Source organism: Hippocampus guttulatus, chromosome 13 (genome assembly GCF_054856545.1).
Source record: "Hippocampus guttulatus isolate MCC_2025c chromosome 13, RoL_Hgut_1.0, whole genome shotgun sequence".
NCBI classification, from domain to species: Eukaryota; Metazoa; Chordata; class Actinopteri; order Syngnathiformes; family Syngnathidae; genus Hippocampus; species Hippocampus guttulatus.
The window spans coordinates 13,179,958-13,205,682 of record NC_141273.1 but is presented as its reverse complement, the minus strand read 5'-3'; the positions used below and the strand labels follow the sequence as shown (position 1 = coordinate 13,205,682).

Sequence of the window (25,725 nt, the reverse complement as noted above, 5' to 3'; positions counted from 1 at the left end):
CTGAGGAGAGGTCCGGGGTGTGTGTGTGGGGGGGGCGTATTGTTCAGAAATGTGTATGTACACCGTGATATCCTCAAACAGTAGACGCCGTGCCCCAGTTGACCCACTTTGGACAAAAAACACACACACACACACACACACACACACACACACACACACACACACACACACACACACACACACCTCGACCAGATCTGCATGAGGACAAAAAACAGGAAAAAGTTGCAAAAAAAAGTTATGTTAAGATCCTGTGTTGCAAACCAAAACAGCAGCACCTAAGATATAAACAGTCAAATAAATTCCGGCCCCCATGCCGTGAATTTTCGGAATATGTTGGAAGTTGGAATGATGTCAATCGGATGAATCATGTGGAAGGAGATTCATATCAAAATGTGTGAGGGATAAAACATATAATTGAATGACCCTTCAGCTTTCACACAATGATTGGCTGCAGCATGCAATCTTGCCTGGATGTAGCAGCCAATCATATTTAAGCGGTCGGTGCGTGTCCTGCCTAGAACTCAAGTAAGATTCACATCAACGCTGGATGTCATCTCCCAGCTCATCAGTACGGCACTAATATTAGTTGTTTTACACACAGGATATAAATATTATGAATGTGTGTATTGTATTGTCGCTGTGCACAGATGCTAACTAGCATTAGCATTAAGCTAGAGGACTGAAAGCCTAAGTCCACTCAACTTTAAGCATGTCAAGTGATGACTTGGGTTAAGCAAGTCATCAGTCTTCCTCACTTTTTTTTTAATAGTCCAAAACGAGTTTCATTTCACTTTATTGTAAAATCATGTAAGGGGAGTTCCCCACTTCTACTATTGACTCGTTTCAGAGCGACATCATCTTGAAATCTGGATTCAAATCAAGATGCCCTCTTGGTCAAATGCTTCGTTTGCAGGGGTCCGGCTCATTAACAGATTGCGGTGGTCAGAATGTTCCCCTTCGTTCATCCCACAAACATCTGCAAATGCTTCAACATGGCCCCCATTACACACACACACACACACACACACACACACACACGCACGCACACAAGCCTCACATGCTGTTCCCTCTCGTCCCCACGAGAATGGTAAACAGTCATCTGCAACTTCCCCTCCAACATATTCATTTATCCCCTCTATCCTGTAGGGTTGGACCATGATTACAGGGAAGCCGAGTGAAGCCGCCCAAATAAACACCCCTCAGGCAGCACCAGGGCCCGTCCACCTCACCCTAAACACCAGCTTCCACCAGCTGGATCGGATTTCAATCAAACCCACGCACAACGTACAAACAATAGGAAGTAGTAGTAAAGGGGGTGGGGGGGGGCAGTGCTGACATCAGATGAAAGCAGTGCAGTCTTCCAAATGTGTCAGTGGGACTGTGTGTATTTTTTTACAATACAATACGGAGATCTAAATGTACATTTAGGATCAGTTTAACCCCATCACGCGCACCAATGTAGGTGCTCAATATATTTTACTTTTTGGCTATTTATGCACAGAACTCAGACCATTCCAAGTATGCGCTTTCCTCAAGGGTTTTTCGACCATATTGACCTTCCCTCTCGAACCAACATCCTTGATCGTAATCACAAGACAAACTTCATCCATGTGCCTACAAATGGAATACAATGCAGCATGAAAAACAAAGGCATTTAGCACAACACACGAATGAGTACATGTGATGTTCTTAGTGGTCACATTTCATAAGAGAGAACCAGTCAAACACGCCTCAAGGGCCCTCACGGTTCCTCCTTTAGTGTCGATACCTTTATGACTCACCACCCTGCAATTAGGACATCTAAAAATTGTAGCCTTGTGAGAAAAGCACGCACTCGCACAATAATCATAGGTATACTATAAGGCTGTTGAGTTCAGCGGGGACGTTAAAAACAAAAGCAGCACCTTTTTTTGAAGGCGCACCTCTTGGCACCTAGAAAGAAGTCCACTGACTTATCGGGGTCCAGAAAACGCGAACCTTGGCTCTTACAAATGTAATCAAAGGCATTTTTGCAATCTTTTCAGATATGAATTAGATCGTTGGCACTAATTTAGCAGCGCTGCTATGCTGATACTAATTATCTAAGATAGCAAGTTTGACGGACTGCAGGGAAATCAATGTCTTCAAGTTAGTCACGTTTGGCGAGTGGCAACATAAGATGGCCGCCGGTGGCTTCACTTCTTGCTGTGGAAATAAGTGGCATTGTTGGTCCATTATATACCCTATAAACATGTGGTTTAACCACCCTAGATTTGGATTTGACCAAAGTCCTCCTCATTAGACCCAATTTCATCAAAGTTTCATTCTTATGGCAGAGATATAATCCAAACTTCTGTTGGAAGACACTGTCGTCTGCCACTGACATACGACATTCATAACCTCAAAATGCTTCATGCGTGATGACTTCCCTTTCATGTACAGATATACCCCCACTGTCTAGGATTGGTATTCACCAAATTTTTGAGGACAAATGCCTTGCTTTGCGTTGACAAGGAACACTGAGTGAAGGCAAAGACTGCTACGTTACCTTCTCTTGCTAGCCATCAAGTGGCTCAACAAGTGGTTCTTAAACTTCACACCAAGTGCCACCTCAAAAAATACTTATCACTCCAAGCACTTCCATCATGACCAACATTAAGATGGGGCAGTATTTTCCCATCCTCCCATTATCCATTTTTGAAAACATTATTGTATACAACTCTAAAAACCATACACAATATAATTGTGCTTGAAAGTAGGAAAATAAATGACTGAATGGTCCTGGCTATTTCATGAACATCCAGCAGATAATGCAAAATCAAGTTGATCCTGTCTGCACACCATACAAAATGAAGTCTTGGTGATACATTTTATGTGGCACAAGTGCGTATCAAAAAAGAAAAAGTTTTCACACAACATGCTGTTGCTATGACAACAGTCCAGAATCTTTTACTGTAGCTTGATCTCTTGCCATTCCACACACCGCACAGCAATGCAATAATATTTGAACATTATGTAACCTGGGCCAACAAGTCGGCTTTGCGAAAATAATTGAAAATGATATTTTAAACGATTAGAAAACAGTACTTCTGGGAACTTCTTGTGTGGTTTGACTGCCAAAGAGTGTGGAAATAGAATGAGGATTGAACGATGGCAACTTGACTATGATGGCTGTATTGTAATAATGACACTTCACACAAATCTGATCGGCTGGATCGGATTGGCAGATATTTTGCTTTTTATGACAATGATCGGCTGTAATGTCATACTCTGCCAAACTATCAATGATGTTTGATCGGACCCACAAAACAAGGTATTAAGGCAAGCATAATATCATTCACTCTCAGCGAAAAAAGTATCATTGCATGAAAAATGCCGGTTTGCCCCGGGCATCGTGCTTTCAAAAGAAAAAGACCATATGATTTAGGTTTCACTTTGACTTCATAGCCACTGTGAGGGTTGGTCATAAACTGTGGGTGAACCAGATGTCACCCCCGGGCCATACTTTGCCTATTTCCGTGCAGAAGTGTCCAAGTTTGCATGTTTTATTGATATCATGGAATTTGTTTCCACCTTTTAGGTCATCAATGGAGAAGTCCACCCATCCCCGGAATGATAGTGGGACCGCCCATTATTATGACATCCTCCATAAACCAGTCACAGGTTAATTTACGCACACAGATGACACCCTGTTCTTTGCTTTCATATACTGTATTGTGTTTTTGTTGGTCTGCTTCCAAGTGACGTTGTAGTTCAACATGGTGATCGTAGCATTGCTAAAGCATCTCGAATACATTATGTGCATAAACATTAAAATAACACATTTTGCGATTCCTCCTTTTTTGTTGTAATGTATTCTCTCAATAATAATGCTAAGTGTGTACATGACGTTTTTCATGCATCATTCCGGGATTGGAGCTACAGTATCTTGTTTTGACTACAGAAATCATGAATGGTACCTGATGTCATTCTACGTGTTGTGCCTGTATGCTCTCTCGCTGCCAACATGATTTCCATGTTTCTCCAGGAAGTGGTGGAATAAAGTAGAGATTATGTTAAGGGAAGAATGGAGCAAATACATCAAATTTAATGATCAAGTTCCTTCCGTTCGGATTATTGTCTACGGCGCGTGCGATCTCGGAGCAATGCGTGATTGAAGTGAAACTTATTTTTGGGAAAATCACCACCGGGACTAGTTTACGTCAACTGCGGAAACACGCGCTTGTCGCGTGTCGTTTGTCGAAAACGTGACGCTTCAAAAGTCAGGATGACAGACAGTTTATCGGAAATAACCGACATCGACGGGCGGTGCGTTGAAATTCAACATTTTCTAGCACACTGCGGAGGATTTAATTCTCTCTCTTTCTCTCTCTCTCTCTCTCTCTCTCTCTCTCTCTCTCTCTCTCTCTCTCTCTCTCTCTCTCACCCCCCCGCCCCTCCCTCTCAGGGAGAGCGAGTCGACACATCCGCCCAGTTTTCCGATGCCTCCCCTCCCCGTGTTGAAAATGGAGTTCGATTACAACAGTTGTTCGCCAACTTCTGAGGGGGGAAATTAAAAACCTTTTTTTCATCTCCCTTCTAACGCGCATTTGTGGAGAAAACCCTTTTTGTGGTTCGACTCCCTTATCCCTCCCTCCCTTCCAGTTCCCTTCCGGGCGTCGAGGTTGCCTTGAAACGGACATTAGTCGGACACGTTGGCGGAGTGAGGCTGGCTTTCCAACAAGGCGCTACTTCAAGTGTCGTCCCGGAGAGCTCTCAAGTTGGCGAATGGATGCTCGACAGCCAGCCACAACTATTACGCCGAACGTGACGGGCTTTTTTTGAGGATATATACACACACGCAGCGGGGGCAATTTTATTTTTTTATCATTTTTGTTTTATCTCCCCACCAAAGCGGAGCTTGTTTGGAAAAGAAGATGGCTAATTTTGTGTCATGGTCGGATTTTACTTCCAGGGAGGAGAAGGAGAAATTGTCACTCTTCCTCCTCGCAATTTAACGGCTAACGCTAGCTCCACTTCTTTTCTTTTTTCCCCCAATTTTTCCTTCATCGAGGGGGAGCATTCTTACCCTTTTTTTACCGAGCACCCCACCCTTAAGCAACACCAAACGAAAACACGGCTCAGTTGTACGTATGTGGAGGAAAATGGTGAATTTTGTGCTATTTTGTCCCGCCGTCACAGCGCCGTCGATGCTAGTGCTAGGACTCGGATCCCCGTGAGGAAGAAAATGAGTGAAGATTCAACAAATCCAAAAAACGAGTGAGTATAAATTCCCACCACTAACAACGTACCCATATATATTTTTACCCTTTCATGTTTCTGGTACGCGTTTGTGACGTGTGGCGCTTCATAAAACGACACGAGTAAAATCGCTTCATAAAAACGACACGGGTAATATGTGAATGTATGATGTGTGTTTTTGAATGGCGTGAATGCGTGTCGTCGTGAGTATAATCCTCAACAATTCTCGCTCATTATGGCGTGAAATTCGTTCAAAATCCTCGAGGAAACGTGTATTAAAATCATGTAGACGATAGCACACGGACGACAAACGCATTTTTAAAGCATTCATACGCCTATGAACAAACAACCGGGATATCGTCGTCGTAAAGAAATGACAATAAACGCCTAGTGAATGTTTCATTTCCAAAAGGCGGAAGATATTTTTTTTTCTTCAATCACGCTCATTTACATATCTCCATTCATAAAATTGCTTTAAAATGACGCCCGAACGTAACAAATGCGTCCTGTAAATCGACGAAGCACGTCGGATAAAGGGGTGATTATTTCGTGTCCCGAATTTCCTGTCTTTTTTTTTATTATGGGGGGGAGGTATGGTTTTACACCGCTGATCCCTTGTGCGCGCTTGTTGACAGTCAGTGAGAAATATCTGCTTCGGGAGGTGCTGCGGTCACATGATCCCCTCCATTCATAAAGTACCTGCCAGGCCCCATTCACATTCAACTGTACGCTGTTTCGCATTGCAGCCACGGTCACACAATGATCACATTTCCTTTTCACGCCATTTCCCTCTGTGTGCGCTTGTGCGCAATGCATCAACACTGTTTTGTGTCTTTTGATAATGTATTTGTCACAGAGGAAGTCATATGCTCCTGCCTTTATTTCTCTTCATTCCCCCCAGCCATTTACACTGTCACACGTTGAATGTGTCAAACACACCCATGTTCTGAATTTCTTCTTTACAAGCCTCGCAGAAGGCGGGGTGGCTCTACGTTGCATAGATGCTTTTGTCCTTGAACTGCGCGTTTATGTAACATACCTGAATTGGTGCATGTGGGTGCGGGTCCATCTTTTGCTCTGGAAGCAAAGGTCGATGGACGTGCCAGGTGCATCAGTAAAGTTTCAGTACTGATGCCACAAAAGATATATATCAAACACAAATTCGCAAGTTGTTTCCCATACAGTGTGGGGTCACATGATCGACCAACAAAGAATCCCCCCAGGAATACGTGAAGGCTGGGAAAGTGAGTGAGACTTCCAAGAAGAAGCTATTTAGTTTTTAAGGCCGTGTGTATTTGAGTCATGCAGTTTGAGAAGGAGCAAAAAGCGAATGCGCCGATCGCTTGTTTCGTTTTTTTGCACGAGCTGCCATCTGATTGTCATTGGGGATCAACCGATATTGTATTCTTTCTGTGTATTTATTTATTTTTTCTTTCCCATGACAGCGGGTGATTACTGTATTGGACTTGTTAGACGAAATTGTGTTTTATTGTTTGTAATATTCATATTTCAGGGTTTTTATGCTATGGCAAGTAGTGAAAAATGTTAGTTCAAACACCCCCTCTATTGTTGATAAAGGTCGTAGGACCGCAGCAGTGGACTCCAATTGATTCTAGTATAATTGATCTCAATAGGAAATGTATTTTTGAAATGTCCACCAAATGGCATTTAAACTGTCAGAATCATTTGTGGTCACTGTTACTCTCAGTCACGCTTAAACTCTTGAGCAGTGTAACATTTTTGGGAAAAGTGATCTGAATCAACATGAGCGTCGGCATGCGGATCGAAGCCTTTTCCTGTCCCCCCCCCCCCTCTCCCATGTGCTCGTCATCAATAGTGGCAGCAGCCACAGGGCCCGCATGCTGGGAAACACTGCGACTGGGCCTACGTGATGTGCTGTGGTTTGTTCCTCTCTGCGTAATGGCGGCAGCTAAGATGGCGAAGTGATCCAAATATTGTTGCTAGGATTCCACCACCTGTCTTACGCTATGATTCATAGAAACGCAAAGGGAGCGGGATACGGAACATTGCAGCAGCCGTCACCATTCTTTTGTACTTTTTTTAAATATTTTTTTTTTACTGTTACGTATTTATTTTTACAAGGTCTTATTACCTAAGTCCTGCATCAATTTAATTTAATGTGATCTGTGCACTAAAACTTGTCACAAGATGGGTGCCATGCCACCGGGTGATGGGAGTTAGTCCAAATGAATGTACAGACACCCTGGTGTGACCTTGTTAATTGGTGCTGATAACCGAGTCCCTATTAAAGGCTTTGGTCCACTCTGTCCCCTTTTGCATCAATGATTTTGCTTTCTGCTGCATATAGTTCATCGTCCAAGTAGCTAGTCACCATTCCTCGGTTTGTGACAGGTGTTGAACTTCAACTACAATATGTTGTCACATTGAACAAAAAGGCACGCTCAATTGCCACTGTACTCACTGTTTTTCGACTGATCGTTTTATATTTATACCCTACAATGGTTGGAAGTGTTTTTCCATGCAGATATTTAGAGACGACGAATGCATTCTGACTCATGTTTTATACTTACTCAGAAAACACAGAACCTACAAACCCAAATCGCCAGGGTGTGCCATAAAACAGAATTACAAAAGGGAACATGGAGCCATGAATAGATGCCATGCTGTTGCCTTTCTTATTCGCGGAGTGTCTAATGGTCTCCATGTATTGTTTAACTTCATTGTCAAAAATTCAAATGAGCACTTTTCCATTCGTACATGAAGTCAAACAATATATTTTCAGAGCAAAATTAACAATGTCGTTTTCATGATATGTTACTGAATGGTATCTTTTTTTTTTTTTTTTTTTAAATCCTTGAAAAAATACTTTACCTGGATAGAATCTCTGTCTGATTTGGAAAGATACATCTTTCATTTTATTGTTAAGCAAATATTTTGCGGTTGAGGCCCGCAAGCTATAACTTGGGTCAGCAATACTTGCCATTGCACGATCACGATGATTCATTTCAAACAGTGCTGTCCTTTCTTCAGTTCAAAAGTAAACACCTTTTCATTTCACCTTAAATCCATGATGTATTCCAATCAAGGTTAAGGAAAGGTGGCAAGAGGGTGACAAGATTGGACTTTGCCAAGAGGCCCCACGTACATGGAGCTCGACTGATGTCTATATATCGCCCCCGCCCTTTTTTTTTTATATTAACATCAAGCCTTGCTCACAAAGAAGTCTTTACTACTCAGCTGAGTATTTGAAATCTTTGTTTCATATATTTAGGAACAAATCTGTCCTTGTGATTAGTCTGTGAAGTTCTTCATGCAATGCGACTCGTTTGCCATGGGTTGTAAAAGGTAATTAGAACTAAAGCTGTTGTATTGTAGCCATTGGCGGCCAATAAAGTGTTCCACTCTTCTTTTATGAGCGAGAGGTCGTTGGGCCTTGTATTGCTTGGAGTGAAATGATCATGTATAGGTTAGGGTGCCCCCATTGTCTCGAGACTCCTGCTGTGCGGCGCTATTGTCTTGTTGCCGGTCAGGTGATCTCCGGCGGTCCCCCCTAGCTGTGTCCTCTTCCTATCTGTGTGATTGATTTGACAGCTCAGCATTTTTATCTGCCATGCGGGTGTTGTGATCTTATCACCTGCGGCTGTTTTGCACTCCCATTCCTGTGGCGACGCTTTCTAAACGCATTCCTTCCAAACAGCCCTCATCAAGACATGAAACGACAATGAGAGACAGCTCCTTCAGCTGCTGGGCCTCATGTTTTACGGGCCTGGGTAATTGCTGATATCCTGTAGCCCTTCTGTTAAGCTAAATAAATTCCCCGATTTTTTTTTTTAATAGGTTTTTGGCGTCCTTGCCAGCGACTGGATGTGACCTTGAACACACATGTTTTACTCGCGATCTAGATCCGATCGAGACGTGTCTGCCCTTTTCACAAAGCCTGCTGAGCTGAGAGCGGACACATGCCTGGTTTTGCTTCTGCAACTTTTAGGGAAGTGCCGTTTGTAACTACGAACGATGCGTAATTTGTTCAAATATGCGCAATAGCGACGTTATAAGTCCATCCTATGAAGTGTATCAGGGCATGCCTGTCTTACAAAGAAAGACAAAGCAGTTTCTCTGCCTCACAGCTTTACTCTCATCATTTTACCACGTAGCCTGTTTACTGACGTCATCTTTTGATGGAGAACTAAGTTGGTGGAACGATGGCGAGCAGAGAGACCAAAACAGAGATTGTCCAAAGATTGGGATGATTTCACATTTAACAGGGAAGATAAAGTACAAATGTCTACCACAACAGCGCCTCCACGACTGCCAACAAAACATAACATATGGATGTTAGCTAATTTGGTTTAGCCTACAACTGCTAGTTAGAACGTATTGTAATAACTTTGCAAGTGGTGAAGGAGAGACACAGCTGCCGGTGCACATTTCAATCGGTTTATTGAACAAACTGTAAAAGAAAACAAAAAGAGGTGCGCCCATTCATACATGAGCTGACACCACCGACACGCTCCAGCTTCTGGTCTTAACTGCAATTGAAGTCTGTTGGCCAAAGGTTTTCATCATGGCGCATCGTAAGCTCAGGCCTCATTTAATAGAGAGTGCATAGAACAGGTTCTAAATTAGCTTGTACGACTGAAGTTTAGAATGTGACTCCAAAAAAAAATTCTATTTTGAGCGATAAGTCGAATAATGGTTATCGTGACAGGCTTATGATTACCCGTACTGGAAACTGGAGACACGTGACATCACTACTGTAAATGGACAGCTAAGCCTTCCTTAGCATCCTACTTGGGCGCAGTAACCCACAGATCTTGGGTGTCCATATTTTCAAAATTAATAACCAGGGCATGACAATTTATATGGAAATCAAATGCACAATAAATGATCACCAGGAGCTAATCGTAACAAATAGAAATGCTAGTCAATTTGGTGACTACTGGTTGTGTTATTAGTAGTGTTGTTGTTATTATTTTAGCCGATGCTAAATGCTATCTTAGTTGACAGTTCAACTGTGTGAAACAAGTCAATGCACTCACCGCGATCCAATCTTTTTAACTTGATCCCGGCAGCTATTGGAAGCGAGCTATGCCGTTTACTTCGCACTGTTTCCACATTGTAACACTGGAAATATGCCGCCAGAAAAGCTCGTCTTGCTGGCAACCTCAGCATTAGGCTGCTAGGACTACATTTCCCATGATTCTTAGACAGGGAAAAGGGAAGGGAAGTAGTTGACTGGACAAAAAAAAAAAAGGGACAATGCTCAAAACCGGGATATCTGGTCACCCTGTCCAAAGCTTCTGTGTTGTACAAGGGGGCACCAACGTGGTGCCCGTGGGTACTAGCCTGTTGGCTTGTTCTAAAAATAGCTCACCAATGATGGGACATAAGGATTTTCTCGGAATGATGTTGAAGATGATGACTATATAACCGGCTGAATTCTGGATATCACGCATGACATGGGGGGGGGGGGGGGGGTCGGAAAGATTTGTGGGACTCCCAATTTTTTTTTTCTGCACGAAAAGTCCAAATTGTACGATTTTTGGATCTTGATTTTCGAGTTATCGCCCTCCTGACTTTGCTCTGCCAAGGCCAATGCATTTGTTCACCTCCCATCCAGCCTTTTGTGCCTCATCTCCATTCAAATCCCAGACATCTGCATGGAAAGACGATCAACTTGTCTTTGTGTAGTGCTCTTCAACTAGTGTCTTTTGAGGAAAGAACTTGTCTTCTTGTTGCAAAACAGCAATGGCAGATTTGCTCCAGCAGCAACCTTGTTCAGCTGCACTTCCGTTCATATCCCGAGACGTTCCTGAATATTTTTTGAGGTAATAGATTTTGACTTCAACCACACAGCTCATGTATTGCAGAATGATTTGCTCCCAATGGGAGAGGTTTCCTCAAGTTCTTTTCGCAGACGCAATATTTATGAACCGGTGTCTGCTTGTTCTAGAAGCAGCCGTGTGATTTGTTTGGGTGATTAATGGCAGCGGTGCTCTGAGTAACCAGACTGCCCGGAACGAAGAGCATGTTCCATTCCCATGGTTGAAGTCGGGCCTGGATTCTGTAGATTTTAAAAGCCGAGCCACTTCCCCCTTGCATTTTTCATTTCCTCTTTGAACATTTTAAGTGCTTTAAATGGCAGCACTGTTGAGGGCACGTTTCAGGCCTATACCTTTTTAGACAAACACCTCGATGCTTTTTGGGGGGGTCAGCACCACAACAGCAGAACATTAGAACGTGCTATATATATATACTGTATATATTTATTTTTTGTCTTGGTCATGGAGGGCCTCTGATGTTCACAGACCCTGTCTCAGGGCCTTGCGAGAAGACGCTTGGAGCAATAAGCCTCTCAATCGTGGATATTGTTTGCAGTTGTGCGGCATGTGGGAACCATGAAGGCTGTGCCTTGTTGAGAGCTCCCTGCTTGCAGCTGGCCTGAAATGGCTCTTTCCTGCGAGGCCGCAGACATAAAAGGGCACAGATGTAAATCCTAAACCTTGTTTCTTTGATGGAGTTCCCAAAACTCCTTTGAGAACAGGAAGAGGTTTCTGTGCGTGCCAAATGTAATTTCGCTGGTGGGTGTGTTTCTCAAGCGATAGACCTCGATCTTAAATCATTTAAACTTCATTTAATCATTCGCCGAATGGCGACACATGACATCACTACTGTAAATGGACAGCCAAGCCTTCCTTAGCATCCCACTTGGGCACAGAAAAGCATTTGGTGAACAAATGTCTTTTCTATTTTTTTTTGTCTTTGTCTAGCATCTTGCTATAGCTTAGAACTTGAATCCTGTTTATACAGCGACTCCAGTATATTTATAGTGACTAGGGTTTGGCATTTGACGAAATTTTCTTGATAAATGATGTAGACGTATACGATCTATTCCCTCGAGGAGTCGCTTATAGCCTGGATGTACCTGAGCTTCCCGTAACAAATCATGTGCTACTCCTTTAGACGGCAAACTCGGTGGCATTGGTTAATAGCTTTTCCGCTCTTCCTAAAAGTGACATCAACATAGCTGGAAAACAGCGCAGTTGGAACCCATGTCGTGAGCCGTGTACATACTGGAGATGGTGACCATCCAAATTTTCTTCCAATAAAGTTTGCTGCAGGATGCTCGTTTCGTTCCTTCTGGTGTGACCTGATGCTTAATACCTCATCCCTGCGTCTTCCCAGCCTTTCGTCTTACCCCCGCCATAGTCATCGAGTAACTACAATTAGAATCACGATCTCTTGAGACTGCTCTAACATCAAAGAAGACCGTAGACGCTGTGCAGCAGCCAAAACTTGTGCTTCCTCTTCTGTTGATGATACACACACACACACAGAGTAATGTCATGCACAAGGTTTTAATTTACCGGAATGCATGTGGTTGAAATGAAGATCAACTCATTCAAGTTTTGTTTTCCATGTTTAGGTGGTGGTGGGTTGAATTTTTATTTTATTTTATTTTTATTTCACCCATTGGTGACCCAAAAATAAACGGTGGGCCTTTCTCACAAGCAGGATTTTCTTCATTTTAATGGGATTGCAGTTTGGTTCTCTTTGGTCAGGTGTAAACACAGAAATTGAGATTTTATGTCCTGATCATGCTTTTTGGGGATCCGACCTTTTAGTTTTAAGGCTCTGTCGATACAGAGTCTTGATCCGATACCTTAGCAATACATGTTAAAGAAAAAAAAAATCAGCGTGCATAGAAATTGTCTTAAATTATGAAATAAATGTACATCCAGACATGTACATATGGCACATACCTGTATATATTAAATGTTAATATACATCGATCTATATTTATTATGATGTGCCAATTCACCAAATCCATGCCAATTGCCTCTTGTAACACTCTCAAAATAAACAGGTTCTCTCTTTTTTTATTATTTGGCCACTTTGTGACCTTGTTAAATTTTCAGAAAACCAACCAAGCTAATCTTTTGGCCCCAATCAGGTGAAAAGCACGCGATTGAAAACGGGCATCCCTCATGTCAGACATTTCCATTATGTTGAGAAAGCCATTCTGACCAATGGAACCAGAACATAATATTTAAATCCATAAACAGATTCAGAAAAAAAACATGCTTCGTTTTTGTCTCAGTCACGAACCACGAGCAGCATTCAGGATGTTTTATGTTTGCTCTTGGCAAATGTGGCTTGATGACAGTTGGCGAATTTACCAACACGTTCTTGCTATTTTGTCCACTCAAGGCTGAGTTAAAAAAAAACAAAAAGACGTTCAAATGTGTTTTCATTGTTTAGTGCTGCAGTGTTCTTTTTCCCTGAGTCAGTTGGTAGCTTTGCCCGAATGTTCTTGTGAGAGAGATGAGTCACCAGCAGCCTCGACGTGTTGCAAGAAAATACGGCAACATTTCTCTTTCACTTCTCCTTCTACAGGCAAAGTATTGGCTTTCAGCGCAGCTAATAAAGCAGGCGCGCAAACGCAGACGGTTTTGTGGGCATTGTCCAATTACGGATTTGGCTTTTGTTAATGGCTAACATAAAGCACCCCGATGTGGTACTTGTGTCATAATTTGCTCTGCATCCATGTTGGGTCATGTCATTTGTTTAGTGCTGCCCTTCAAGTTGGCTGGTTATTTAGAGCGCTTGAACCGTGGCTAATTAGCTAGCTGGCGATGGCACTGCTGGAATCGACAGTTGCGCCCTGGATCGCATGTTGTTGTTTATCTGCAATGGTCAACTGAATGCTGCGGTTTCTTGTCTCTTTTTGGCAGTGTTCAAATCTGACTTGATTTGTTTTAAACCTAGCTTAGCTTTTAACCCCCCCCCCCCCTTTCATTTACCGAGATCCGAACAGAGGATAAGCTACAAAATCGGATTGCGATAAGTAGCTTGATTATTTTGCCAATTGTTTATTTTTTTTAAAATTATTATTTTCTTACCCCACAAACGCTTATAAAGTCCTACAAGCCAAATTTATTTTGTGGAGCTAGACAACGTTTCTCTAGTTTTGATACAGGTCCACGCAGGAGCGATGGCGAGATGGAAAAAATTAGTTTGGAGTGGGGGACTTTTCTCCCCTTTTCTGATGTTAATGAAAGGAGGAATGGTTTTCCAGCTCTTAGCTTGCAGAGTGTGTCTCCCCTACAGCATGCTCCACTGCCTGGACATTGTGGGAGTACAAAACTCCAGGCCCGGCATCCAATAACGTGAAATTTCAGCAGAGAAGCAGCCATTGTGTAGCGAGAGGCAGGCGGGGAGGGGTTTTGGTAGCAGAGGGAGACAGAGCGGAGCAAAGGGAGGGCGACTTGGCCGGCTCCCAGGGCTCAGGCCACATCCTTTCTCTCTCCTCTCATTCGTCACTCCTCCTCTTCCTTCTCCTCTTCGTGTCTTTTCTTTCAGTATCCCCCCCCCCCCCACCCCACCACTTGCCATCCACCCTCCTCCCACCATCAGGATAGGAAGCCAAAGACTGAGACACAAGAAAAAGCATGATGGCATACTGGAGCCTAGTGAGCCATGGGCCAGAGCGAGCGGACAAACGGCCACTTTGTCCACTTAGGAAATGCTTGTCCCAGGATCCCCCTTCTCCGGCACACACTAGAGCAGCCGGTCTCGAGGCCTTGGCCTGCCTGGTCTGCACGTGCTATACCATCACGCCGTCTCGTCACCACAACCTCCTACTTTGTCTTCTGCTTTAAAAAAATAAAAATAAATAATATATATATATATAAAATAACACCATCAAACTCATGTTCCGTGCGCTCACTTTCTCTAACAGCAGATGTTGTAGTTCTGATTCAAAGAGCCACAGGCTGCTTGTTTATTCACCTGCAGCTCCAGGTAGAGGTGTCTTTTCAATGCAGAAAAAACCATTTGTATTTTTGGGATCATGTTACTCTAGGCCTTATCTGAAGGACACTTTAATCGTTACATCCACAATTCCAAAATCTTCATGCAACATTTCTTGAGATGGCTGGATTATGATATTGAGTCCATATCACCTTGAGTCCTTGTGGTTACATTTAGGGATTGAGAAGTCTTCTTCATTTTCATCCAAATGAACTGAAACGTTTCTGAAAAATAGCTTGAAACAATATCATGTCAAGCAAAAGTGGAGTTTTAAGGAGAATAGACTTCATCATTACTGCGGAGCGACCATACCGGTCAGTCGACTCGATTTGTTGTAAAAGGTCTTGTCTCCAAGTAATGTAAGATGATGTTTCGTAGTGTGCAGGCTACTCATTTCCAACATCTTAAGGCTGTAATATATTTCAGAGATGTGCTGCTGGTTTGTTTAGCAATGAGGTTCAAATGGGCTCAGAGGTTGACCCTCAAGAGCCTGCTGTGAACAATCATGTCCATGAACTGAGGTATACTGTTACAACCTGTGTTCTTTCCTGGAGAGGAAAAGGGAGGCGCGCAAATTTGGAGGGCAAGTATTTATAAGTGGATGACACACCCGGTGACTAATTGAGGCACGACATCCATTAGACGAACTACGGTAGTCAAATCTCGCCAAATCCCTCAATGCAAACGCCCCGTTTTATAGAGGCGGCGAAAGCCTGCGCACATCCTTTTTGTGAATAGAAAAGACTCCATTCACATGAAGTCGGGAGCTGTTGACCGTCACCTTGGTCTCCACCCTGTTCCCATCCGCCACCACCTCTTCCCCCACGGTCCTCCATTACATTTTCCTCCCCCTAACCCTCCCTTCCCTCTCCCTCTTTTCCCTCTCTGTTTTTCTCTCCTGCTTTTCGTCGGAAATGAAGTCAGTCATCCAGCAGAATAACTCGGAATAATTTGGAATGGGGGGGGGCTCTTTTCTCTCTTCCACCCCCCTTTCTCTCTTTCCCCCATTCAGTGCAACTCACGGGCCCAGGCCAGCTGATGTGCTTCCGCTCTCGATTGTGTTGTCCAGTGGACTGTTTGCTCCCAGCGAGGGGCATAGATGACAGCCTTTGTCCCCACCATCCTGGTCTAAATTTCCAAGTGTGTGTGTTTGGCACTCCGGACTTTAAAAAAAAAAAAAAAAAAGATTAGACCACATTTCTCCTTTTCATTACCATTTTTTAAAACTCTGATGTTCCTCTTTTGCGTCTTGTACCAGAATGAGTGCTAAGTAAAAACACATGAACTTGGTCTTGGGGTCTAGACCCCTCTATCCCCCTCCTCCCTGTGAGTATCCCAGTGCTGGCATGTGTGAGATGGTACTTCTGAAGGGTCAGATCCTGGTCATTGTGCCCTGGTCATGGATGAGCGACACCAGCGCCTGCCTTCTGTTCACCCCAGGGACCCCCAGCCTGACTGACAGTCCCTCCTGAGCCCATCACACCCACGTTCTTTATTGAAGTGTGTGCGTGTGTGTGCGTGTGTGTGCGTGCGTGTGTGTGCGTGTGTGTGTGTGTGTGTGTGTGCGCGTGCGCGCGCGAGACTTTAACGGCCCCTGTATTTCCATGTCTTAATTCTTGTAAATTGTTCCAAAATGCATTTTTCTTGTGTAAAGTGGAGCACAGCTTCTTCCGCGCCGTAAAAAGGTGTGACCAGACAAGGTGGTGCTGGGAACTTGTAAGGGAAGTTGTTGTTCTCTTACCACGGGGCCAATGCTGTCCAAGTTTGGGGCCGCATTAGGAGGGAAAAGCACATTGAACTCTACAGACAGGAATCATATTTGGAAAGCAAACATCCTGTGGTTTGAGAGCTGAATGGTATGATCCGAATCGTTGTACCTTCAAGAATATGATTGAGATGAACTTCGTGTTCACACATTTCTACCAGTCATTGTTAAATCAGAAAAAGGGAACTAAAATATGTGCTAACTGCAGCGGCACTGTACAAAAACAGGAATGTAATGGAAAGACCACAAATTATACCATTTATTGGAAATATTTGGGGATTTTATTTATTTATTTATTTTACTCGACCGTTCCAATGATGTTCATTGTGGGCTTTTGTCAGTTCATGCCGGTGTGATGTAAGGCTAAGCGACAGTATTTTCTCCCTGCCTCAACTTGGTTCAGTAAAAAAATTAAAACATGGAGCGACTGTCACTGTACTTTCTTGCTATACGGTGCATGTTAGCTTTTGTAAAATACACAAAGTACTCCTCAACTTGTCTCTAAGTTACCCTTGTAAGTTCACGTTCTTGTTTGAGATATAGAGTTTGTCGCTAGGGTAAATGAAGTATGTGGTAGGAGCCATTAGATTCATTCAATATGTAAATAAGGCTTAATTTTTTTCCAATAAATGTTATGATTGATATCTGGCTGTATCGCGGTTTATCCGCGTGATTTCCGGAACAAAACTGTCTGATGCAACAGACGAATGGGTAATTGATAATCCCGGCAATGATCTTTGCCAAGGGTGTGGAAGGCAGGAGAGCAAAGGTTACCCCACGTTGAATTGACAAGATCCCGAGGGACATTTAAAACGGGAGCAGACCGAGGTGCCTTATCTCTTGTCACACAGTAACTTTCATGATCCTCAAATTGACACTGTCACCGATGGTGTGCTATTCCGGAAAGCGGTTTCAAAGAAGTGGAACAGTCATGTGTCACATTCTTTGCCCGGTTCTGTATGCCTCTCAAATCTTTAATATGTTACCAGGAGTCCGTGCAAAACATTGCCCTCAGCACACGCTGACCTTTGTCATTTCCGGTGGCCTAATGCAGTTTGCGTTATCTAATCAGCCAAGATCTGACCGCAGGTGAAGACGCAGTGAGTGTACAGCGCTGGTGAGCCAGCTGAAAATGTAACGAGAGGCCGCGGGGGAAGTGCAGATCGGATTTATGATGAATTATTTTTATTATATGCCAGTACCTGTACAGTCTATACAGCGGTGACATGGACGTGCTAAAGATGGAAGGAAATCCATCTTAATTTTTTTTTTTGTGGCGAAGAAAAGACTTGGGTTTTTTTTGGGGGGGGGGGGGCGGATAACACATCAGTTGGAAATTAACTGTGGCGCCTGAACAAATGGTCATTCACTTTCCAGGGGGCTTTAAACATGCTCTGAATTACTATTTGTTTGCAGCAGTGTAGTGCATTGGTGTATGAGGAATAATAGCTGTAGGCCTTGTATCATAGGCCGCAAACAAATTGTTTGCGCGCGGGCACACACACACACACACACACACACACAGTTTACCAGATTGACATTCCAACTTCCCCCACCCCTGTCGGAGGAGGAGAGCCCATCCTCATGTCCGCTCGTAGTCACCCCCACGAACATACGTGAGACAACGCAATATTTTTACATGCTGAACATAGCATTGGTTTTATGTTTAATATTGGTTTTATCGCAACATAATTGAGATGTGAACATTTCAAAGTTTGTCGTCTTTCCATTTGTTTCTCTGCCTGTAACCATAGGCCACATGCTTTTGTGAAACCTTTTTGGGGTTTTTTTTTTGTTTTTTTTGCTTAGGCTACTTCCAAACAATACCCTGCAGGGCTTTTTGTCCGACATTGACAGTGTTGAACAGTATTATAATATACACACTAAATAATTGATTTCCAGTTTTATGTCGGTTACATGCCCAAGCCTTGACATGCTTGCTCCCTCTTTCTGTAGTGACAGTTATGCGCGTGTGAGAGCAGTGGTCATGACGCGGGATGACTCCAGCGGTGGGTGGCTTCCCCTCGGCGGCGGTGGCCTCAGCTGCGTTACCGTTTACAAGGTCACCCCGGCGGAGGACAGTGGCAGCACCCACAGCGGCGGCACCCGGGGCAGCACAGGCAACCTCAGCCCTTGTAGCGCCAGTCCGACGCCCAGTCCAAGTCCCAGCCCCAGCCCCGCAGCGGTGGAGTTCTACATCAAGGGGGAGCGGCTCAAAGACAAACTGGTAAGGAAGACATGATCCAGTAGTCGCCGCTTCGACCGCCTTTTGCAGACTCCACGGGGTGCTGGAATCGTTCCTTTTGAGATTTGGCTTCATGTTGACACGATGCCATCATGCAGCTCCTGTGGATTTGTGGATTCGAGGCGTCTCATGTTTGAGAGCGTCCTAGAGGGAAGGAGGACATTTGTGTTCTGGCAGCTATAGTTACGATTTAAGTGTTTTCCTTCAACTTCCAGAACAATTGGCCCTGTTTTGCTTTTGGCCTTGTGGGTAGTTGTTGATGCTGAGGATAGCGCGACAGCAGCTGTTCCTCCGCTCCCTTGATGAAATACTCAGACAAATGAATGTAAACCTCACTTTACTTGTGTCACATTTTTACCCACGACGATGCTTGTTTGAGACCTAATCATTAACTTTCCGCCCAGTTTTACTGAATAGATCATCGCTTCAGTGATGTGCTGGATATGTGATAAGCCATTGCCGTTTATACAGCGGAAACGCCAAATTCTTTGGAGTTTCCACTAAAACCTCACGGAAACGTGACCAAAGGAGCTTACCGGCAAATCACATTTTTACTACGCCGCGTGTCTTGAAAGCCTGAGTAGTTTTGCTTTATTTTTGATATATTAGTAAGCTGGCCGGTTTATATTTATACTTGTGTGACAATTTGGAATGTTTCAAATGAGGGGTGTTTCGAGCAAGGATTCCGAGATCAACTGTTACCAAACACATGGATTAGCTGCACTTTTTTTCATTTTTAGAGCTGCTCAATGAGGATTATTTTAATAATTGAGTCATCTGTCAATTACTTTTTTGATAAATTAATAAAAAAAAAGACATTCTATCCAAATTTCCACCCCTTTGATATACAACCCCCCCCCCCCCCCCCACCCGGTCATTATTTCAAATTGACCGTGCAGAAAATGTATAAACATATATTGTGATTATTATTGTCTCTGTGGGTGATCAGTCAATGAAAAACATTGATCAACATGCCGATCACATACTTTTCCACGAAAATCGGTCGATCGATCGGCACACCACGCGTCAAAACGTGACTTGTCTAGTTAAGTGTTTTATGATCAATGAATTCACGTTGCAACGCGTCAACCAGCATCACGAATGAATATTATTTGACGTACACATTCTCCCTGTTTAGTCATTCACCTTCTTTCGCGCTCACTCCAATATAACAATCGGAAAGGGTACGTCTCTTCGGGATGACGTCACCACCGTCCCCCGTGCCTCTGTCACTCTCAAAAGCGCTCGCCCAGGAAGCGTTGTTCAACCTGCCTCTGCGGCGCAGGTGTCTGAAAATAGGAGCAAACTGCGTGATGCTGTGATGCATGATTACATCATCTGGGAGAAGGGCAGATTACTCAGGAGGAGAGAATGATGGATGAAGGATGTGGGAAACCTACTTAGCTCAAAGGATGAAATATATCGTGGAAACATATGCTCAACCTTGTAATTAGTACCAAACAAATAAAATGCCTGAAAATGTGCTCACTTGTGGTGTGTCCTGTACAGACTGCGACGGATCTTTTCAGAAAAACACGCGACAGTCACTCATTAGTGAGCTTTGTAGCCTGAGATAGTGTTAAATTCCGAGACAGACGTGTGACATGTAACACATCAGCATCCAAAATGAGCTTTCCCGTTTATTTTTTATTTTTTATTTCCGGCCGCTCGTCTTTATGAAGACAACGATGTGCTGCTTATTCCTACTACAGTTCATTGATGTCGCACTCATTACTCATAATATTTTCTGAGTCCAAAAAAAGTTATTTTTGGCAGTGAGTTGCCTTCTCCCACTCCCACTATATGATGTCATCCATTCTACCTTCAGGTTTTGTTAAATGACACCCTATTCCTCTTCAGCGTATTCTATGCAGAGACGGTGCACAATTTCTGCGCCGTGAAGGCCGAAGCCTTCACTCGTCTCGTAGTTCAATTCGATTACAATTACCGGTATGTCTAATTCTGTATTGCAACGTGTCACGTTTCGTCGCATCATTTTTTTTATTTTCAATACTGTACTTTTTTTTACACTATGTTTTTGTTTTAATTATTTAATCAGTGAATCCACACAGTCTGGACAAGCTAAAATAGAACAGAAAACAACAAATACATGAAAAACTGTTTGTCAGAAAAGATTTAAAATTAACAATACCAACTGAACTACACAGTCTGAGCCTAAGAGTTGATGATTCTACCGCAGGAGCAAGCAACCCAGCGCTTCCGGGTCGTGCCGAACGATCAGGACACGATTAGCCCGTCGGCCTGCTCTTCCAATAGCTCGTGCGTGTTGGGACATTGCGATTTCCCAACAATCTTGTAGATGTGATCATATGAAAATTCCAACGCTTGCAGAGATGTGTAGAAATAAAATGGCGTGTTTGTTGATGATCCGTAACCTCTTTAACATGCATAATAGCCTTGATTAACTCATTCAGTACCAGCTAATTCTGGACCAAGTCTGAAAAGACGTTTAAAAACGTCTTTGGCAGTGAATGAGTTAATAATAACATAACGAATGGTAATTTGAGCATGTATATTTCAGAAGGGTGTATCAAACTACAAGCCCTTAACATTAACCAGTATCCAAGAAGTAGCTCTGACTTTCAGTAAAGTTGCTGACCACTGTTCGACAACGACCACATCTGTGGCTGTGAATATCACACAGTAAGTAAGCAAGCGTCGGGTATTTCAGCTTCACACAACATTGCCGAGTACCATAACACACACCGGCGCCATCCTACGTCTCTGACGCCCAGAAAATTTGTAAGACGGACGACTTCAAAATCCCCTCCCTCGTTCGTACCTTTCATAAAAACTACATAGACAAGACTGCTGGCTTTTACAGTAGCACAATCTATTCTGCCAAGTTTGAATAAAATTATAGTTGCGTTTTGGTTCATAACGTCCTGATGTTGCCTGGAATTTCCTTGTCTCAGTTTTTACAAGTGGATTTTGTTGGTTTTTTTTTTTTGCTTACTATTAACCCGTACAACACAGATTTAAAGTCCCCATATCCCGCACATTGTCACACTCTTTCTTCCCTCCAATCAATGTAATTGCGTCGCTATCTTAATCCTTACGGGTTTAGCCGACGTGACCTTGTCCCAAGAGCTGTGTGCCGGATGTAAAAGTGATGCAGTAGGTTCTTTCGGATAATCCAGACTGTGGTCATGAAAGTGATGTCAGAAGGCTGTGGCAAACATAGTGACGCGGGGGCTCTGGTGGCCTTTTAATGCTTCGACATTGGCGGCTCGTTGGCTGCCCGGCGTCTGAATCGCCTTTGACTGAGACCATTTTATGCGTTTTGTGTTCAAGGCCTCCAAGTGCGTTACTCCGTATGTGTGCTATGTGTGCGCGTGTGTGGCACAGGAAAGGGTGTGACGGGAATGCTGTCGTACAGGCCGGCGCATACACATGGCGCAGAGACCCCGGCGACTGTTCTAGGAAGCGGTACAACACCCCGCTCGCTGCCAGCATCGACCCCAGTCACCACAACAAACACGCGGCCATATGTAGGTCTGTCGGGCCGCCTGGGATAGGCCGCGGCTCCGCCGACTGATTGAGGGCATCGGCTCGACAACAGCGACGAGTCCAAGAAAAACAAGCGCCGCAGACAAACCCGCAGACGACGAACGTTAGTCATGCAAGACAGCGGGGCGTGACATTATCTGTTTTGTTTGAATCAGCGAGTTGACTGCAGAAGTTATCGACATACCGTAATTATCTTCACCGAAGAGGTTGCGTTTTTCGTCTTCTGCGGGCCCGTTGCTGTTTGTTTGCTGCTGTGCAACTTCCCTGTGACGGTCTTTGAAAGAGAAAGCCCTTTCGAACAGACAAATTAGGGACACTTCACCTCGTGAGTGCATCCGGTGTCAATAAATATGTGGATTTAAAAAAAATGCTTAAACGTCAGTAACTCAAAAACGCAAAATATGGAATATGGGGGAAAGATTTGGCTAACTGCCAGTGAGTATAGTGTTAATATACATGAGGTTTGGCAAATTTAGGTGTTATTTTTAGATGCGTGCTTATCACCGTCAGACATTTTCTGGGCGATGCAGCCAGAGGGCTGAGGGGGGTTGATTACCCAAGCAATCGATGGAATGATAGCTAGGATAACCATTTCTCAAGATACGCGAGTTACAGATAGTCCTGGTAAAAACATTTGATCACACATGTTTCAGCTTTGACTGAGTTCTCTCCTGTTCTCAAAATAATGCTGACAATCGCTCTTTAATTTGTTTGTTATGTCTCAACAAAGACAGGCTAATCTTTAGAAAGAAAGGTCTGGAATCGTTCCCATCCCCGATCGTAAGCTTAAATAGCTCGAGAAGAACGCCGCACAAACCCGCGGATGCTATTGGTCGGTATGAGAGGTATCGGGAGGGGAAAATGCTCAATTCCGTCCAAACGAGCTCATCATAGGCGGCGCTAGACAGAATGAGGAAAGGTGGTGCGATGTGACTGTGATGCGCAGTGATGCGGCACAGAGTGTACCCAGTGATGACTCAGCTGGCTCTCCATATAGCCACCAATCTCTCTCTCTTTCTTCTCCCCCCCCTCCCCCCTCCATCACTCTGACTCTCAAAAAAACCTAATTGGTTGACGAGGTCTTACGGCACCGGCTCACAGATTTGTGTCAGATCTTGCGTTCAGCTTACTGCCTTGCTCGTCTCAGCGTCCCTCGGATTGCTCACAGCTGTGATGCTGGCGCCTTCCCGGCTCATCAAAATTAGCTTTCCTTTTGGGCGATGTCTCTCGCTCGAAGCGTACATGGTACTTGTTTGTTGCGCTTTGCCAGCCAAATCCAGTTTATCATCTGTGAGACTATCGGTGTGACCCAGCTTGTAAATTTTGAGCGCCAATAATGTGGCCTGTGTGACTAGCTTGTGACTCTGCGAACACAAACGACGATGGTACTGTTTTTGTGGTGTTTGCTCTTTGCCTCGGCTGGAAATCTGGAAGATGTAAATGGTCACAGAACACATGAAAGAGAATCCTCAATCACATTGACGGATTATGTCGCAAGACTTAATTATGAGCGCTTGACAAAATTAAGAGTTCAAAGATCTTCCCTGTCTTACTTTTTGTCTGCCTGCCGGCACATTTCACCCCCGACTATCTCTGACCCCCCCCAACCGTCACCCTCCAAAAGGCTAGTTTGTGGAATACTGTACGACGTTGAGTACTGTCCTTCCTCGCAACACGCGATACTTCCTCACGTTTCTGTGCGGGCCTCGCCATGTGGCGCTCATCTTACCTGCTGCGGCTCCTTTCAGTCTCGCCCTCCACAATCCGCCCCCGGAGGCACAGACACCCCATCCTCCTCCCCTTTAATCACCTGATCCCGCACCGTCCTCCTCGGGCTCCATCCCTCTCTTTTTCCCTCCATCTTAACCCGTGGCCCATCTTTTCTTTGGAAGGCAGAGAAAGACATTCGGTTTACACCACAATTAATTGTGGCTAACTGCAATCGTGAATTCCTAGTTTATTTATGAATTATTATAAAATAATGTATTAAAGTTCTTCCTTTCATAACTTTGCTGCTGTGAATTGGGAATTTCTCCTTTGCGAGACTAATAAAGATTTTCTTATCTTATCTTAAAGTGTCCCTAAGATCAAATGCAGTGTTGAATTACTTAAGCTTTCATCAGTTACTAAAAATGGTGTGATGTCATAGCTTGTCATCAAGACAGCGTGTGATTCCCCAATGAAACAAACTCAGTACCAACGGGGGAAAAAAAAACCTGACGTAGTGGACCACACAAGTGAACCAACACAAACATTTCTGCCTCAACACTATAAATGTTTTTCAAACCACATTTGCACATTTACTCTTTTTCGCGTTGTGTGTTTGCGTAACATTTGTTCCATAGCGGAATACTCAATGATACTCAAGGTTTGGGGTCACTTTAAACCAAAAAAGTAGAAGATGAACAATTCTATCAAACAATCAAATAGGAGTAGTTTACCTCACTGCACCTTTCACAAGCGTACCCAAAACCGCAACAAAAGTCTGCTTCATAGTGGGATTGCATTTCATGAAATTTTTGGGACCCTTTACAATGGAAACATAAAAATGAAAGCATGACGGCAAGTAGCGATCACATCTGTAGCGATACCATCAAATTATTTACCGGATCCAAACCAAACAGTGGAAAACTAAGCCCAATTTGCTTTGCGTTTGTTACCCCCAGATCGCCGCGTCTGCACATGCACATTCGCACCCCGTTAAGCCGCACGTTTGTCCAAACCTCAAAGACTGTAATGGCTGTCTCTCATTTCACATAATCTTCCCTAGAGGAAGGCCAGGAGGTGGCTCAGTAGCCCTGATTAATAATAGGCTTTGGAAATACGGTGTCTCTCCACCGCACACTTTTGACTGTCTGCCTCCAAAAACCCCACTCAAAGCCCACTTCTTTCCCGCACTGCTGCCTTCCAACTCATCTGGAATTAAAGAGAGAACACCATTCTGAAGATGGTTTACAAATTGGCCTCAAAAATACATAAAATCATTGTTTTGTCTCCCTGTTAATTTAGTTTGCTGTCTTGAGCCAGAAAATACTAAAGTTGACTGGCTTACCTTTTCACCTTTGCAGTTTTGGGCAACTGAGAAAAAAAAAAAGTGTTCGAGATCTTTCTGTTGCTTTGTCAAGGCCTGTAGGCAAAACCGACCCGAGGCTCTATTGAGTGTCATTTG

General features: G+C 43.8%; 1 protein-coding gene across 1 annotated transcript in view; it reads left to right on the top strand.

Annotated features, from left to right (window-relative positions):
• Positions 1-4,443: 4,443 nt before the first annotated feature.
• The window catches only part of spred1 (sprouty related EVH1 domain containing 1), a 34,315-nt gene continuing 13,033 nt past the window's right edge, over positions 4,444-25,725 (top strand). The window contains exons 1-2 of the mRNA XM_086127587.1: positions 4,444-5,238; positions 18,737-19,007. Coding sequence (XP_085983713.1) covers positions 4,913-5,238; positions 18,737-19,007 — 597 coding nt within the window. The 5' untranslated portion in view covers positions 4,444-4,912. The remainder of the gene's footprint in view (positions 5,239-18,736; positions 19,008-25,725) is intronic.